Raw genomic sequence first — 17,795 nt, 5'->3', positions numbered from 1 at the left:
ACAGTTTAAATTTTCCTTAGAAATAAAACGGACCTATGTACTTATAACACTTATTACTTCAAACAAGCAATCCAGAGACATCTACTGGGCGAAATCGTCAACGTGATTACTACATAAACTCGACGGTACAGCATTACATAAGAATAGGCTCATATTGCTCCTTTTAATTTTATTTTAAGAGGTACTTTAATGTTTTAAATAATTTTATGTTAACTTCATTTTAAAATAAATCTTGGTAACTTTTTTTAAGTGTAACCAATTGTATAGAAAAATAAGTTTTTTAACTGCAATTATAAATATTAATACTGAATTATAATCTTAAAACAAAAAATCTAAAAGGAGGGGCAGAAATAATTCCTTGGAGAGTAAAGGATATAGAGGTAAAGGAAGAACCTATGGCTATGGGTTATATTTAGTAAATTTTCACTGTTTAGCTCTTTGGAACACAGCCTCGCCATCTATCTAACGGGTAGAGTAACTCCCCAAAATTTTACGGTAGATGGCGTTACGATACGCAGTATAATAAAGTATTTTTTATCTACCTTTATTTTTTTTATATATTACTAAGTATTGCAAAAGGGAAAAAAATAAAATTATACGCAATTTAGTTTAATATATTATCTACACATACTGACTATTTAAATGATGCTACTAATAAGTTTCTTCAATCAAGAAATCTTGCACTGACTTGCGATACCTTTCTGGTAATGTTTCTTCAAGTTCTTTCCTCGTCAGCCAATTAACTTTGGATTTACTGGCACTACCGGCTTTGTAAGTAGCGTAATAGAAAAATACCTGAAAATAATATCAATATCATTTAAATTATATACATAAGCTAATATTTTGAATGTGAAAATTTTTATGTCTCAATGTTTGAAATAATTTATGTTTTAATTGTGGATTTTGTTTCGATGAAATTTGGCAAATTAATACACCATCGAAAGTACTAACATAGCAGTTACACTATATTTCGGAAAACTAAGCATTAGTATTTTAATTATAGCAAGAAATATCTTGAAGCGGCGATAGCCTAGTTGGTTGTGGAACGGACTGCCGAGACGAATGTCCGCAGGTTCAAATCCCAAGGGCACACACCTCTGATTTTTCTAATAAATTAAGTGTGTATTCTTTGTGAATTATCGCTTGCTTTAACGGTGAAGGAAAACATCGTGAGGAAACCTGCATACCTGAGAAGTTCTCTATAGGAATTTCGAGGGTGTGTGAAGTCTACCAATCCGCACTAGGCCAGCGTGGCGGACTAAGGCCTAATCCCTCTCAGTAGTAGAGGAGGCCCGTGCTCAGCAGTGGGCAAGTATATAATACACGGCTGATATTATTATTATTATTTTATAAGAAATATCTTGCCATCCAAATTTGAAGCTGGCTGGATACTTTTACCATACTCACTTTGGCGCCAACTTTTCCATTTATTTCAGATGGGTATTTGTATTTGTAAAAACCACATGGTGCATTAGACAAAAACTGAACCTGGAGTTCTGGTCCACATTTTTCCTTTATTATCCTCTCAGCTGTCTGTAAATATATATTTTGTTTATCAGCAATGATTTATTATTTCAAATTCTAGATTATTCTTAAAAACTATTTATCAAAACTTTTAACTGCCTTTAAAACCAAAAAATAATTTAACATTACCTATATACTGGTTACCAATATTGGAGTCTGTGCCTAATTAAAATGAAACATATATATTTTTTATATATTTATATATATTTTTCATATATTTATGTAGCTTAGCTAGAAATTTATTTAGTCACAGACTAAATACATTGTTAATCAATATATAGGTTTTTTTTTTTATTTTTATGGTGATTTAATTTTTTAGGAAATTGTTTTTATCAGCTTTTTTATTATAGACTAAGAAATAGGCTCTCGATGGCGTATTTATGTTGCGCAAGTGGTACGACTATCATGCTGAGTTCTCACAATTCTTCCTATGTTTGAAAAGGAAATGTTTAAATAAATAAAATATATACATATATGTGTAAAAAGCAGACTTAACCAAATCAAATGCTAAACACAACTTAAATAGTCACAGGAAAGCAAAAATATAATATGGGGCATTCCACGTGAAGCGGGCACGAAAAAAAACTCGATGTCTCAGATTTTCGTAATATTTGATTATGTTATACCTGTATATGTCCTCGATCCAGACACAAAATATTTTTAAAGTATAAAGCCTGGTTAGCGAGTAAAAGGACTTTGAAGTTTTGACTGGCCGGCTGGTATACGCCACTTCGAATCCAATTATCAAGTTTTTAAATGTTACAATAAAATAAATAAAGCAATGAAATAAATACTTCATTACACCGTCAGTAATATAAATAGGTTTTTTAATATTATAATCAGATGTAATTTAATCGTTAGAGCGATGCAAAACATGATAAAATACTCTGATCGAAAGTATTTAGTTTAATTGAAAGTTTTTACTACTTCGCTCTTTCTGGCGACCGCCGCGCTTCGGCACTGTAATCGGTCTAGCTCCTAAACTACTTCTCAGCCCATTAAGAAACTTCGCAGAGATTATCTATACAATACTAGCTATTTTTAGAAAAAAAATTAAAAAATATATAAATATGCCAACTTTGTGAAATTCAAGTTTGAAACTTTCAAACACATTTTTTTCAAAGAAAAAAATCATTTTTCAATTTCCAAAAATACAATAAAAAAGCTCATTAAATGAAGTATTTATTTCATTGCTTTATTTATTTTATTGTAACATTTAAAAGCTTGATAATTGGATTCGAAGTGGCGTATACCAGCCGGCCAGTCAAAACTTTAAAGTCCTTTTACTCGCTAACCAGGCTTTATACTTTAATAATATTTTGTATCTGGATCGAGGACATATACAGGTATAACATAATCAAATATTACGAAAATCTGAGACATCGAGTTTTTTTTCGTGCCCGCTTCACGTGGAATGCCCCATATGTCAAATTGAGAACCTCTTCCCTTCATTAAAGTTGGATAAAATAAAAAATACTATATAACTTTACATAATTAATATTCTATTACATGTATTACCAACACAATATAACGTTATTTTGTACAAATATTGCACAGTGTTCTATGAGAATGTAGAAAACTACCTGTCTCAGTGTCTCCCCTTCCTTCCATGGTCCTTGCGGTAATAACTCTTTCAAATCTTTGCCAAGTTTCAACTGTGTTACCAGCACTAAATGCCTCTGTAAACATCTCTCAATGGATGTTTTATCGCCTTTTCTGTCAGCATCTGGAATATTGTTTAAAATTATTTTAAACTGTAAAGATTGATAACCGGTGCTCCTGTGTTACATTTCAATATCGATGAATGATCTTACGGTGAAGAAATATTTTCAAATACTCTTATGTAAGCTCTTAATTCGTTCAGGTCAGTAGTTTACTGGAATTTGGTATGTGATGATTGATATAAAAAATGTGTGCAATTAATGTAAACCGATGAGAAATATGAAATTTTTGTGCAAAGTAAACATTTTTTTGCAGTAATTCAAGGCCACATTGCATGTAAACTATCTGTTGAATAATTGACCTAGACTTTATAAATGTTCTGGTTTTATATCTGATTAGTAAGTGACCATGAATAGTAACTAAGAGTGGAGTAGCTAAAGTGAGTTCTAACAAAATATAAAGAATAGGTAATACTAACCAGTTTCAATGCTAGCAAATTTAAATTGAGTATATTCTTCGTTACAAGCATCCTCAAAGTCTTGCGCTGTTATTTTACTCACTGCATCAAAGTCTATATCAGCCGATTCATTTTTAAGGAGTTCTGCTTGCACTCTGGAATTACAATAAATGTGTATGTTAATATTTAATTACTATTTTAATTGCTCCATTATTTGCAGTATGTCTACCATGTGATATTTGCAAATGCTTTAAGTTTTAAATAATATCATTTTTTTAATTTATGTTACACTAAATATAATTTTAACTATATTTATAGGCCAGCCTTGGTAGGACATAAATATAATGTTAAAGCTTTGATAGGCATAAATGTAATGTTACTTTTATTCATGTATTTAAAATTAGATTAATATTATTACAAGATTTCACTCACTTGTCATTTTCATGTCTTAGTTCATGATCCGATTTTAGGCTTTTTTCAATTTCTATTTTGTATAGCATATCCTTGTATTTCTTTTGAATTTCATTCAATGGAGGAGTAACCACGGGTAAGCGTTCGACACAAACACCAGTCACTATATCCCAAGATGGTTTAGCGCTTAATGCTAAAATAACATATTTAAAACAACTTTTTAGTTATAAATTCACTACAAAAATTAACAACATAACCAAAAAATATATAATTACATACCTCTTATAAATACTTTATGACAAATAATTTCTCTACTTAACAACTTTTTTATCAGCATTTTAAGGAAACGTATGATAAAAGCTTCACAATTTTTAAATTACGGATATAATAATTGATTTCTGCTTTCCAATTCAAATTTGCAAATTGCTTATTGCAATAAAAATAAATGAAATTTAGTGTTGGGCGAATATATTCGATTATGATAAATTATCGATGTTGCATAATATTGTTCTTACCTAACCTAACCGATATGGACAATTTAAAATGTAGTTTACTTAAAAGTTCTTAGTTTGACTACAATAATATGGAGACGTGGTGGTGCGTTACATTATTGAATATCGATTTATGTTACTGGTTGTATAACTAATCCTTAAGCGACGCAACGTATCTATGAAACATTTTGTTTCGTTTTTTAATACTGTGCCGTGGTTATACAAAGTTTTTGAAAAACGAATCATAAATTACAATGATTATAATATTATTAGTTATAACATATTGCCTGTTTTCTTGAAGAACATGTAATATTGAAAAAAAATCATATAAAATCTAAGATGTTTTTATTACATAGATACGTTGTCCGAGCTCAATACTGGCAAGACGAAAACAAGGTAATTGCCCGACATTCACTTAGTCAACTTCCAACCACTGTCATGGCTAGCCGGCTTACTAACTTTTTTGTATTTTTATAAATAAAATGCCTTCCTGTGTTTTTAGACGATATACAAATTATACTCCAACTGTGAATGAAAAAAACGTTTCATTCCATACGTAAATAATAAGTATACACTATTTAACTTATTTTTTAACTGATAATGCATTTCATTCGACTGTCATGGCGACGGGGCGGTCGACGCTCGGGTCCATTCGGGCACACTCAGGCCCGGCCGTATCAATGCGAGCCGCTAGGGCTGTGATTATAGTAAATACTGCGCTGTTTTACGTGCAATTTTGTTAGTGTATGACGCGTCTATTTGTAAAACGTCATTGTATAAAAATCGATATTTAATTCAATTTATTTATTTGCCTATATCGTTTATACGAAGTATCGATATCACAAAATTAATCTGGGTTTAGATACACTCACTAACTGCCAAATATGAATGACATAAGACATTTGTCAGATATCCAGCCCGAAGCCTGTGTCTGTCTGTGATTAGTAAAAATAAATTAAAGCTGATATAATTATAATGGGATAATTTAGTATTGAATAAAATTTTCAATTGTTTAAACCTGTGAGTGTAATCTTAAATTAAAGAAATTTATTTACGTAATGGAGATGGAGACGATTGGAGACCAAGCTACTCATATAGAACTTGATGAACCGCCGAAATTTGGGTTAAAGCTTGCCCTGAATCATGAATTCCCGCTGCGAAGTAAACAACACATTATACCGCGACCGAAACAAATATTTGACATGATGCCCTTGACTGCAAGGTAAATAATACAAATGCAACAACCTTATATTATATTCCAAAAAAATTCACTTATACAATATCATGCTAAATGAAATATGCAATATTTTTTATAATATTTTTATTGAAACTTTATACTACAGATACGTCAAGTATTATTTGGGCAAAAGAATTAATAAGAAGCGTCCAATAATGGATTATGTCAATATGATTTCTGCACAACGAATGTATGGTAAGTATTAAAAAATAAATATTTATTCTCAACTCAAAAAAATCTAAAAAGGAACAAAAGTATGTTAAAAATTATTTGCTGTCACATTTTATGGAACTAGTAAGTATCAGATGTGTACTCATTCATTTATTTCAGGTTGTCCAATTGGTGGTATTGGGGGAGGCACTATAGGCAGAGGTTTTAAAGGGGAATTTTGCCGTCTGCAACTCTACCCTGGCATATATGAGTATCTCACCATACCTGAGTGTCAATTTATTGTCAACATCAGAAATGAGAAAAAGGAAACTATTTTTCAGTCTGTCTTGTCAACTTATAGGTAAATATATCCCTTAATTATTTATTTATATCTAGTGTTGCTTGGTGTCAGATATGTGGGAAGTATTTCTGGTGGTGGGGTTGATATTTAATACCATTTAATCTTAAAAACTTTAATTTTATTCCTAAAAGTTTGCTTTAAAACATTATTGGTTATACATATAAAATCAAAGACTATTGCACTTTGGACAGATTTTTTATGACAAAATATTATATTTGTGTAACAATAAATATTGATGTTTTTAGTCAAATGCAGTGATAGCCTAGTTGGTTGTGGAACAGACTACCGAGAGAAATGTCCGCAGGTTCAAAACCTAAAGGCACACACCTCTGTCTATTCTAAAATTAAGTGTGAATTATCGCATGCTTTAACGGTGAGGGAAAACATAGTGAGGACACCTGCATACCTGAGAAAGTCTCTTATAGGAATTTCGAGGGTGTGTGAAGTCTACCAATCCGCACTAGGCCAGCGTGGTGGACTAAGGCCTAATCCCTCTCAGTAGTAGAGGAGGCCCGTGCGCAACAGTTGGACAGTATATAATACAGGGCTGATATTGAATATTTATGTTGCTGTTACTTTGTTACTTTGTACCTAAACTATGGGTATTTTTTTAACATGGTAATATGCACGTTAAAAAGTTGTTGCACTGTTATATATCAAAAAATGGTCCAAGTCCACATAGTCATTGATTTTATACAACTCATAATTATTCCATTTTATCAACCTTATCTGTTGGCAACTTGACAATATTAATGTTTGTACAATGTTGGTGCTGCTAATATTTATATTTATCTTATCGACACATGATTGCTCACTTAAGTTCCTATTTGTGTAACTACATAAAAAAATACATGTGTTTTTGGCACTTGATCAACCAGATTCATGTAGTCTATTTATATATGACTTTTCTGTAGGATTTCGAATTTTACTCATCATTGTTTATTGTTTTTTGCAAAAATGAATAATCTAGTAAAATTACTCAACTAAAAAAGACAATTGTGAATATATTAGATAAAAATTTGTAAACAGCATCATTAAGATTTTTATTAGAACTGATTTTTGTTTCAATTGATATAGTATCAATGACTATTAGATATAGGACCACATTTTTTTCATTACTAAATGTATGTTGTAAAATTATGGAAAAATACATTTGACACCCTATTTATGGTTAAAATAAGATTTGTCTTATTTATAATGGACAAATGTGATATTAGTATTCTTTTTAAGCAAACCAAAAAAAGCACCAGCGGCCTGGGAATGGAACCTGAATGGTGCTGATTGTGAATACACAGCCTTGTACCCTAGAGCATGGACAACTTATGATTTGTCTAAATATGGTGTTAAGCTAGTGTGTCGCCAAATTTCGCCTGTCATACCTCATAATTATAAGGTAAATATGATTATAAATGTAAGGATATAAATTAAACAATCCTCAGTTCATACTTTGTATATTGGGTGTTATTTTTTTTGCTGGCTATTAGAAGAATCTTACCCTGAATTTAGATACTTGCTGAGTACAGATAAATATGATGTGACAACCATTTATTAAGGTGTATTCATTACTTATAGTTCATAGTCATATTAAGTTATTCAGCGAAATATTTGTTAATAGTCTGATGTCTTATTTATATTTTAATTCATAGTTCATATATACTCAGAACTGTCCCTTCAAAAGGTAGATAAAGGCAACAAAGTAATAGGTAAGGGAAGGGTGATAAGAAATTAGTAAGTTATTTGAATATCAAAGCATTTTTTTTGTAGAATTTCTGGTCTCAACTAACTATTTAGCTCCTGGATTGCACTTTGCACTTTTTGCACAGATTACAAGCATGCAAATGTAGAAATACAATGAGCTTGCATTTAAAAAAGTTGGGTAATTGTCACTGATTAATGGTTAAGAGGAATAATTCTAGTAACTTACGGATTGCCATAAGTAAATCCACTATCATACATAGTCGTATCGTATCGTCTATTCTTTGGATACACATGATTTTTTTTTACCTAAATCGTATGCTAATCTGGTAACTCAAATACCAAAGTGATTGTACATTTATTAAAATGATTCTGTTCATTTTCTAAAAGTTATCCGGAGCAGTAGCCAAGATGTCTTCTTTTTTTCGGTTGTCTATTGGCCTTAACGATAGTAAAAAAAGCATATTGGCTACGAGCTGTGGTAGATAATGGCGAAAGCAAAGTATTTCTAAGCATGTGTATATGTAATTATTTTTTTTAATATGAGCATGCCCATTACCACTCCACTGCATCCGATGGTAAGTGGAGTGGGGTTCAATAGAATGTCGACTGACGAGAGATAACCCTTGGCAGTCGAAACAATTATGCCGGCCTGTTAGAATCGGATATACACAGGCTGATCGTTGAACGCGACATACTTACATGGGCCACTATGGCGGATTGTAACACCTTTTGTAGGGTGGACGTTACTCGGGCTAATATCTATATATATAAAAATGAATTGCTGTTCGTTAGTCTCGCTAAAACTCGAGAATGGCTGAACGGATTTATCTTATCTTGGTCTTGAATTATTCGTGGAGGTCTAGGGAAGGTTTAAAAGGTGAGAAAAATTCGAATAATTGCCGGGGAAATCCTCAAAACAGCATTTTTCTATTTCCTATACAAACGTTTTCTAAATAAAATGGAGAGTCAATTTGTAATTTATTACCGCTGCATAAAGTTCAAATTCGCGTGCGCGTTGGAGGATCTAATATCGCGTTCTGAAACTCAACAAAAGTGAAAGTGAATCGCGAACGCGACAAAATTGCATAGTCTCAAAATACATAGTACATAAATAGTGGTCGGCTTCGAGAAACTCAATTTTAGCTAATTTCAGTTGTTAATATAATATATAACTCAAAGGTGACTGACAGTGATATATCAAGGAACAGCCCAAACCATTGGACGGATCGGGCTAAGACTTTACATGCATAAAGCTACTATGACGTAGGCATCCCCTAAGAAAGGATTTTGATAAATTCTACCCTTAAGGGGATAAAATAGGGGATGAAAGTTTGTATAAATGTTCTTAGATTTTCGACTGATTGAATGAAATTATAGATTGGGGATAAAATTAGTTTGAACCTATAAGTACCGGGAAAATATGTAGCAAGACTTTTATCAAACAGTGGAATTTTATCCTGGAAAACACCTTCACGCGGGCGAAGCCGCGAGCAAAAGCTAGTAAAATATAGATTTATCCCACTACAAGCAAACTAAATTTATAGCATACAATTAAATGCTACACGCGTGTCACTTGTGTGCTATAAATGCATTTTATGGCAATATGTAGCAGGCCATGGCCAGCAATATTGTCCGACATTACATCTTTAATCTATTGCTCTCAAGTTATGGTGCACTGTGTAGCTCAATTATAGATGGTTATTGTGATAAAATGTAGTCAATACATCTCGTAATATAGTAACAATGTAAAGTTAGTTTAACGACCCAGATGAGCCATTTATGTTGCAAATATAAGTAGAGTCGTGACTACCGCCTACAGGTGATCCATATTTTACCTGTTTAATGATATACTGGGGTTTTTAAAGAAATTAATTATTGTTCCATTGTTGTTTTACGATTTCTTTTACTTTACTATATCATGGTGTACAAAGCAATATGAAAATGTGTAATATAAACTGTGTCTTCTTGTTATTTACAAATATTTTATTATAACAAACTAGATGACCCGGTGAACTTCGTATCACCTACATACATTTATTATTATTATTCATTGTGGAACGCAATTTTGCCATACCAATACGTACGTTATCATTATCTGTCTCTCGCTATTCGAGAGAACGGTTTGCACGTGAAGTAGCTCGTCGCACATTTGATTGACTTCGACGATCTAAGTCATCTCCGTGGCATTTTGCGACAATAACAATAAATAAAGTTCTCACGCACTGACAAATTGATGATAGATTTTAATAATAGTCTTGAAATTTATTTATTTATTTTCTATTTTTAAGAACCCACTGACACTTTTACACTTTATTTATTTCTGAAATGTTTTGTATTTGAACAAAATAAACCAAAGAAATCGGACCTCATAATACAACTATGAAACAGACTTATTTCTGAATACATCTATATATATGTTACAGTTCTTTATTTCTAAAAAGAGAAAAGACATGAAATATTTGACAGGTAGGAACATTTTGTATTGAAAACTTATATTGTCGTTTTTAGTATTTTCCGTTATTTATTATTTATGTTCGTCACCGTTTAATCCATCCCTGGACTTCCACAAATAATTCAAAACCAAAATTAGCCAAATCGGTTCAGCCGTTCTCGAGTTTTAGCGAGACTAACGAACAGCAATTGATTTTTATATATATAGATGTGTAATTGTTTTTCAGGATAGCAGTTTGCCTTGTGCTGTATTTGTATTTACAGCTAAAAACATAAGCAACGAACATAGAGATGTGAGCATTACACTCACATGGACTGAGGTGCTTGGAGGGTCCAACAAAAAGAAGTCCATTGGTAAGTGGCTATAATTTTCATTCTTACAAATTATAAAACATAGTTCCCCGCCATATCTGTCTGTATGCCGTAAACTCAAAAAGTACCGAACTAATTTTGATGAAATTTGGTATGCAAATAGTTTTAGACCCCAGGAAAGGCGTAGGCAATTTTTATCCTGGCAAAATATATATTGCGGTATTTTTTTCCGGAAAAACTTTCGCACGGGCAAAGCCGCGAGCAAAAGCTAGTCCAGAGTAATAATCGCGATATTTATCTTATTTGGGAAATTTGTTTTACCTTTTTTGGAATAATTGTGACAGTGGCGATGTGTAATCTCTCGTCATTCGATACTATCTGTAGTTTAATTAACTTATCATCAGGTATATTAAGGATTGTTGCTTTATCAAGTGATTCCGATACAACGATGATTTGGCGAAATGTATCTAAATTTGATGTCATAGTCATTGGAAATATCATTGTTGCAAAAGCTTCCTATAACATATTCCAATAGTACAAATAGTGTGACCGTCAGTGTACCATGCAATTAGTATCACGAGCGTCTTTTCCATTTAGGTTGCTGTTTTATTTCCCAGTTCCTATTTCTTTTGTTGTGTAAAATCTAATATATATAAAAAAAAAATGTGAAATAACAATTCTAAATTTATCGCCATATCGAACATAACTACAATACCTAGCAACTCATTTGTGTTTTGGAAATCGAAACACTCACACAATTTTTAGTTACCCTAGGTATGAAGCGAACAGAGAACGTCACCTGTTCATAGTCCAAGTATCCTGCTTCTCAACCAATAGAGATTAAAAAAGCAATTTTTATAAAAAATGTAATATCAGTCGTAATACGATATACTGAGTCCTAATTTGTGTGATAAACTACACCTGTTTTTTATCTAATGTATCAATCTTATATTAAATTAATCCAGTCCGCTAGTGACTATCAAGGAATTTAAAACAAATAGGATTTGATCTATCGTGTAATTTATTAGGTTGATTAGATTTTTTTACGTAACATACATTTTTTATGACTTACTCATGTTTTGAGTTTGAATCGTTGATCATTTATCAAAAAATTAAGAAATATATGTACTTGCCCACGCTTAAAATGTGTATTCAATATAGCGATTTTATCCTAATAGAGCATTGGGGGGAATTTTAAAACTGGAGAGGCAACCCCCTTCTCAGGCGTGAGATCATGTAAAGTGGACGGCAATGTAGATTTTGTCAGTCAATTTCTATCCCTCAAGAGCAATACTTTTTTTTGGTTAAAACGTACAATGTCCTTCTGTACTCATGACAACGTTTATGCAATATTTCATGATCACTGGATTGGTTAATAATGGCGTGAATGCGTAACAAATAAACATTTTTTTTAATAATAGTATGTCGGATACTTGGTCATCCCCTGGCATCCTTTTATTTGAATTGAAGAGAAGGGGGCAAGGGAATTTCTAGTTTAAAACAGCAGGATAACGTGGTGAAAAACTACTTTGGGAATCCCCGTACTAAAATATAGAATATAAAAAAATGGTGAATTGCGTTTTAATCCATCTTCCAGCTACCCACTACGAAACGTAGGCATAATCTTATGTCATATTATATCAACGACGTACAATGTATGAGCGAATAAATTGTATCATTTAATAAACAATCGCACTTTAACTGTTTCATTTTGTAATCGGATTAGAGTTCATTACAGTACACGATGGCTTCATAGGCAATGTCTATCTTTATCAGCGACGTTACGTACTTTAGATCGATCAGGAAATATCCTGATCGATCTAAAGTAGCTATAATATATCGTACACATATAAAATTTTTGTTGATGTACGCGACGATTGTAATTATTTTTGCCTGTAAACGATTGTACCTCCTAATATCTGAATGATAAAACTATTTATACACAAATTTAGATTTAATAATATATATCCAAATAACACAATAATCGGATTCGCTTTCAACAACTTAAAGTATAAATTGACATCCAAGTGTATAGCAAAATTATTTAATAATTACATAATCATTTTAGAGCAGATAGTTTTTTTTATTAATTTATATTTCAGCAAAATTAGATTTAGAAAGATATTCTGAAGACTTTACCTGTGGTGTAACATTGGAGCAGAAAATAGCCGAGACACCATGCACGTTTACCATAGCCAAAATGAAACAGCAGAATGAAACAATCCACGAAGCTTATTGTCTATGGAATGCATCGAAGACGTCCAATTATGTATGGGAGTGCCTCAAGAAAAACGGTAAACTATCGCCTGATCCCAGCCTCACGCCGCCTCCGCCAAAAGTGCCAGACAAAGATAGCAAGAAAAAGGAAGAAAAGGAAAAACAGAAAAAGCTGTATAAATGTAAGTATAAAACGTACTAATTATTTCCGTAATCGTCAATAGCGACTTGTAACTATAAACGACGAAAATAATTACTACATTCAAGTGTGCGCTAGTTTGCGAGCTCAAAATAACTGTGTATGTCGTCGCCCAAGGGGCATTGCGAGGGGCTCATGATCACTTGTAACAAACATGAAAAAAAAACATGTCTAATTAAAATAAATTTTTGTTTAATATAAAATTATTTATTTTTTTGTAGGTGATTCTATAGCACTTTCAAGTGTAATTTCACTTGATCCAGGTGGAACGGGATCGACTGAACTATGCCTGGCATGGGATATGCCAATTATAAAATATAAGAAGGATAAAAAAATACATAGAAGGTAATAAATTATTGCCATTACATATTGAATTTATTTTAAATATTTTTTCTTCATTTTTTGTTCTTAAATGTTTGCTTTTTTTAGATTTTATACAAAATATTTTGGTAGTGACGGAATAGCTGGTGCCAGCATAGCCGCTTACGCGCTTAGAAATTATAAAAATTGGGAAAAGCAAATATTGGAATGGCAAGATCCCATACTGACTAATAAGTAAGTGCCACTTTAACTAATGTATCAAAACTTCTTTTTTTAATATTTTTAAATGTTTATAACATTGTATTATTGCAGCAACATACCAGACTGGTTAAAAAGTGCCTTATTGAACGAGCTTTACTATATTGCCGATGGGGGGACGATATGGTTTGATGTACACGACGAGTATCCAGACACCGATCCGAGGTAATATAAAGTTCGTTTTTATAATTATTCTTTAAAATAAGTAATAATTTTTTTTCTTCGTAAACTGCTCTGCTGACGATCATTTAGTAATGTAATTTTGTGTTTTAACAATTAGTTACTTATTTCATTATGTAGATATATAAATATGTTTTTAAATATGTCTAAAATCGGTTTCGGTAGTTGGCACGAACAAGATCCTGTAAAAAAATCTCACCTGTGTTATTTGTTTCAGACATGAATTCGGTCTGTTCGGATATCTAGAGGGTCATGAATACAGAATGTACAACACGTACGATGTCCATTTTTATGCCTCTTTCGCTTTATCGCAGCTGTGGCCTAATTTGCAAGTGAGACGCTACTTTGTTTATTTTTTTGCAAGTCCGTTGATTCATACTATAATTTTAATAGACTTTAAAAAGAAGGTCATGTATTCGACCTGTATGTATGTCTGAGACTTCTGTAAATAGTAATTATCACCGAAATTGTTTTGTTTTAATCCTACATGAAAATGTGATGATTGTACTAATTGCCAATGTTAGGCCTTATGCAAACGAGGTGTTTTGTACGCGTCGTGAACGCTCGTTTTTGAAATACACGTTTTCAGCACGCACATCTGAATAAAAAAGGCTATAGCCTGACTGCATCGTACATTGTAAACAAGCAATGCAGTTGCACTTGGTGATTTTTATTAATTTTCCTTATTTCAGGTAGTTTTACAATACATGTTCCGCGATACCATCGCCATGGAGACTGACAAATATAGACAGTCGTTGTACGACGGAAAATCGGTCAAATATAAAATCAAAGATTCTATTCCGCACGACCTTGGTGATCCAGGTATGAGATTTACTTATCGGAGTCTGAAAAGAGATAAGAATTTTTTTAATACTTCTAGGTAATATTTTGAGATGTTTAAATGGAGAAACTGAGTAGACGAAGCAAAATTTAAACCAATATTATACTTATTACTTAAATTGCATTTTGTGAATTATGCAGAGGACTTGCCGTTCGGTCACATCAACGCGTACAACATCCACGACGTGAGCGACTGGAAGGACCTGAACGTGAAGTTCATCCTGCAAGTGATGCGCGACCACCGCGTGCTGCGCGGACACGCCGCGCCCTTCAGCGACGACAGGTACCGCACCATGGCCTACATCGACGACCTGCGCGACGGCGACGACGACCTCTACATGCGCGCCACCGGCCAGCACGACCGCTCCGCCGAGCACACTCCCGCGCGCGACGCCGCCCCTCCCGCCGCCGCACCGCTCGCACCCGCCGCCGCACCGCCCGCTCCCGCCGCCGCACCGCTCGCACCCGCCGCTCCTGCGGCTCCCGCGGTGGGCGACATTCTGGGCCTCCTGTACAGGGAGGAGGCGCCGACAGAGACTCCGGCTGCGGAGACGCGTGCGGCGCCGGCGCGCGTGTGGGACGCGTCGCGGTACCTGGCGGACATGTACGGCGCCGCCGCCGCGCTGCTGCGCCGCGGCCTCGCCTGGGACCGCGACGGCGACGGGCTCATCGAGAACGGCGGCTTCCCCGACCAGACGTTCGACGCGTGGGTCATGACCGGACCTAGGTGACTATCGACTTCTGCTATAAAGTTCTAAAATAAAATTCGACTGAACTCGAAATATATTGATATATTGATTGGTTAAAAAACCTTATTATATTTATCTTTGAGTAATGCATATTTGATATGTTTTTATAACAAAAATTTGTGCTTAATTTTGTAGTGCATACTGTGGCGGACTGTGGGTGGCGGCAGTGAACGCGGTGCGCACGATGGCGCGGCTGCTGGGACACGAAGAGGATGAGAAGGAGTTCACCAAGCTACTGGAAAAAGCACGTAGCTCGTTCGAGGAGAAACTGTGGACCGGCTCATACTACCGGTTCGATACACTACCCGCTAACGAAAACGTGGTTATGGCGGATCAACTCGCTGGACAATGGTAATTATTGCATTATTTTAATCTACCTATAACATTCTAGACTATTCGCAGAATAACATAAAATTATCAGACAAAATCCATAGTATAAAAAAATGATGTATGTGTACCACAGTTACAAAGCGGACATAACTTAAGAATGATAATAAAATATTTTTATGTTATTGCCAGGTTCCTTCGTGCGTCAGGACTTACAGACCAACTATTCCCCGAAGCCCACGTCCGCAAGGCATTGAAGACGGTGTACGAAAACAACGTACTGCAGTTCAAAGGCGGCCGCATGGGAGCCGTGAACGGCTTCGTGACCGGGCCCAGAGGACACATCGACACCACGGCGCTACAGAGTGAGGAGATGTGGACCGGCGTCACGTATGGCCTCGCGTCGCTCATGATATTTGAAGGTAACATTTTATTCTGTGTATTTAGTCGTTAAATGAAATAGGGGATGTGTTTCTGTTAAAAATTGGGTCTAAACTAAACTTTTGTTTCGGTGGTCAAAATCCAGAGATGTGGGAAAAGACAGTACGAAACGTTTACAATTCCCATTTGTTTCATATTTAAAACTGCATTAAAAATTAAATTGTGATTTTTCTTTTTATATTCACCGGTATATAATATTAAAGTGCTTTATATACATTTCAATAGTAAGTTTGGAAAATTTAGTATTAAATTTTGTGGTCAATATAAGTTTATTTTTTATATACAGGAATGCACGAGGAAGCGTTCACCACGGCCGGCGGTATGTACAACACGCTGATACAGATGGGGCTCGCGTTCGAGACGCCCGAGGCGCTGTACGAGAACGGCAACCACCGCTCCATCGGCTACATGCGGCCGCTGGCCGTGTGGGGCATGCACCAGGCGCTGCTGGCGCGCCCGCCGCCGCCCCGCCTCGCGCACGCGCACGCGCCCGCACGCAACGGACAGCCGCCGCGCCACGGCGTCTTATAGTGCCGTCTGCGGTACACCTTAGTGCGAGCTAATATACAAATAGCGATATTACAACGAGGTAGATGATATTAGCTCGTTTTGGGGTGCCTGCAGGTCAAAGTGAAACGGGTCAGTTTTGTGTGCCGTGACAACTTGAAGTGGTTGACTGACTGCTTCCGTGTCTCTCTCGTACGCGGGGTCAGCTGTATATTCATGCGGCGCCATTGATAACGACTGCTATAAATAATGGAGACAACAAATCCATCCAATTAACTGTATGTGCCACTGCCCCCCAACCGACTCGTTTCGCCAGTTTACGTACACAGAACTATATTTAACTTGTGAGATATCGTACGTTGTGTGCGGCCGGTGTCAGGCCCCCACTTATATTTATTATCCAGTTACCAATGAATTTTTAGATGAATTATTTTTCATTACGAAATGTTACATTTTATATAATAAAATGCCTCAGAGGGAACTAGTACAAGTTTGCCTGTATAGTGCGACGATATTGGAATGTTGTATGTTTATTGCAACGTGTAAGTTATGATGAATTTCGGATTTCGGAATCCGAGAGCATAGATGCAATAATTTTGTAACTTTTGTCACAAGTTTAACATGTAAGTAATTTACTAATATTGTGATATTTCAACGTTAATGGTGGAAATGTGATGTTTACGCTATATCGCATTTATTTTGTAATTAGACACTAAATTGTTATACCAATGAAATTGCAACTAAAGTATTCATTTTATGTTTTTAATTTAAATTGTTAGTTAATTACGCTTATATACATTAACCATATTCAATGATGTTAAATATTGTCATGGAATGTTGAGCGATTTATTTATTTTTAAATTGAACATGACTAATGTTACTTATTTGTCAAAATATTTTTTATTTAGTTTGCCATCAACAAACGGATGCCAAATACATATTGAAAATTTCACTGTGGTATTTTTTTTAACACCAATATGGTACGTGCATAAAATTCTCATT

General features: G+C 34.5%; 2 protein-coding genes across 3 annotated transcripts; one reads left to right on the top strand and one right to left on the bottom strand.

The window, feature by feature from the left end:
* Positions 1 to 593: 593 nt before the first annotated feature.
* LOC115440455 (39S ribosomal protein L46, mitochondrial) lies at positions 594 to 4,578 on the bottom strand. The gene is made up of 6 exons (XM_030164771.2): positions 4,334 to 4,578; positions 4,076 to 4,247; positions 3,665 to 3,798; positions 3,108 to 3,250; positions 1,408 to 1,533; positions 594 to 795 (listed from the first exon to the last, which is right to left on the bottom strand). The coding sequence occupies exons 1-6, from the start codon at positions 4,389 to 4,391 to the stop codon at positions 652 to 654; spliced, it is 777 nt and encodes a 258-aa protein (XP_030020631.1). The 5' UTR covers positions 4,392 to 4,578; the 3' UTR covers positions 594 to 651.
* An 852-nt stretch (positions 4,579 to 5,430) lies between these two features.
* On the top strand, positions 5,431 to 17,745 carry LOC115440426 (non-lysosomal glucosylceramidase). 2 transcript variants are annotated; one of them, XM_037442198.1, is made up of 15 exons: positions 5,431 to 5,767; positions 5,889 to 5,977; positions 6,113 to 6,293; positions 7,524 to 7,686; positions 10,670 to 10,796; positions 12,866 to 13,153; positions 13,392 to 13,515; positions 13,600 to 13,725; positions 13,804 to 13,914; positions 14,147 to 14,261; positions 14,622 to 14,751; positions 14,911 to 15,496; positions 15,654 to 15,869; positions 16,038 to 16,267; positions 16,573 to 17,745. In XM_037442198.1, exons 1-15 carry the CDS (start codon positions 5,604 to 5,606, stop codon positions 16,815 to 16,817), a joined length of 2,895 nt encoding a protein of 964 aa, XP_037298095.1. In that variant the 5' UTR covers positions 5,431 to 5,603; the 3' UTR covers positions 16,818 to 17,745. The 2 variants fall into 2 exon arrangements, with proteins under 2 accessions (XP_037298095.1, XP_037298094.1); XM_037442197.1 differs by having other exon boundaries at positions 12,857 to 13,153.
* Positions 17,746 to 17,795: the final 50 nt, after the last annotated feature.

This window comes from Manduca sexta, chromosome 24, assembly GCF_014839805.1.
Source record: "Manduca sexta isolate Smith_Timp_Sample1 chromosome 24, JHU_Msex_v1.0, whole genome shotgun sequence".
In the NCBI taxonomy this organism is placed as follows: Eukaryota; Metazoa; Arthropoda; class Insecta; order Lepidoptera; family Sphingidae; genus Manduca; species Manduca sexta.
Note: the sequence above shows the minus strand (reverse complement) of the source record. Positions and strands in the feature narration are given on the sequence as shown.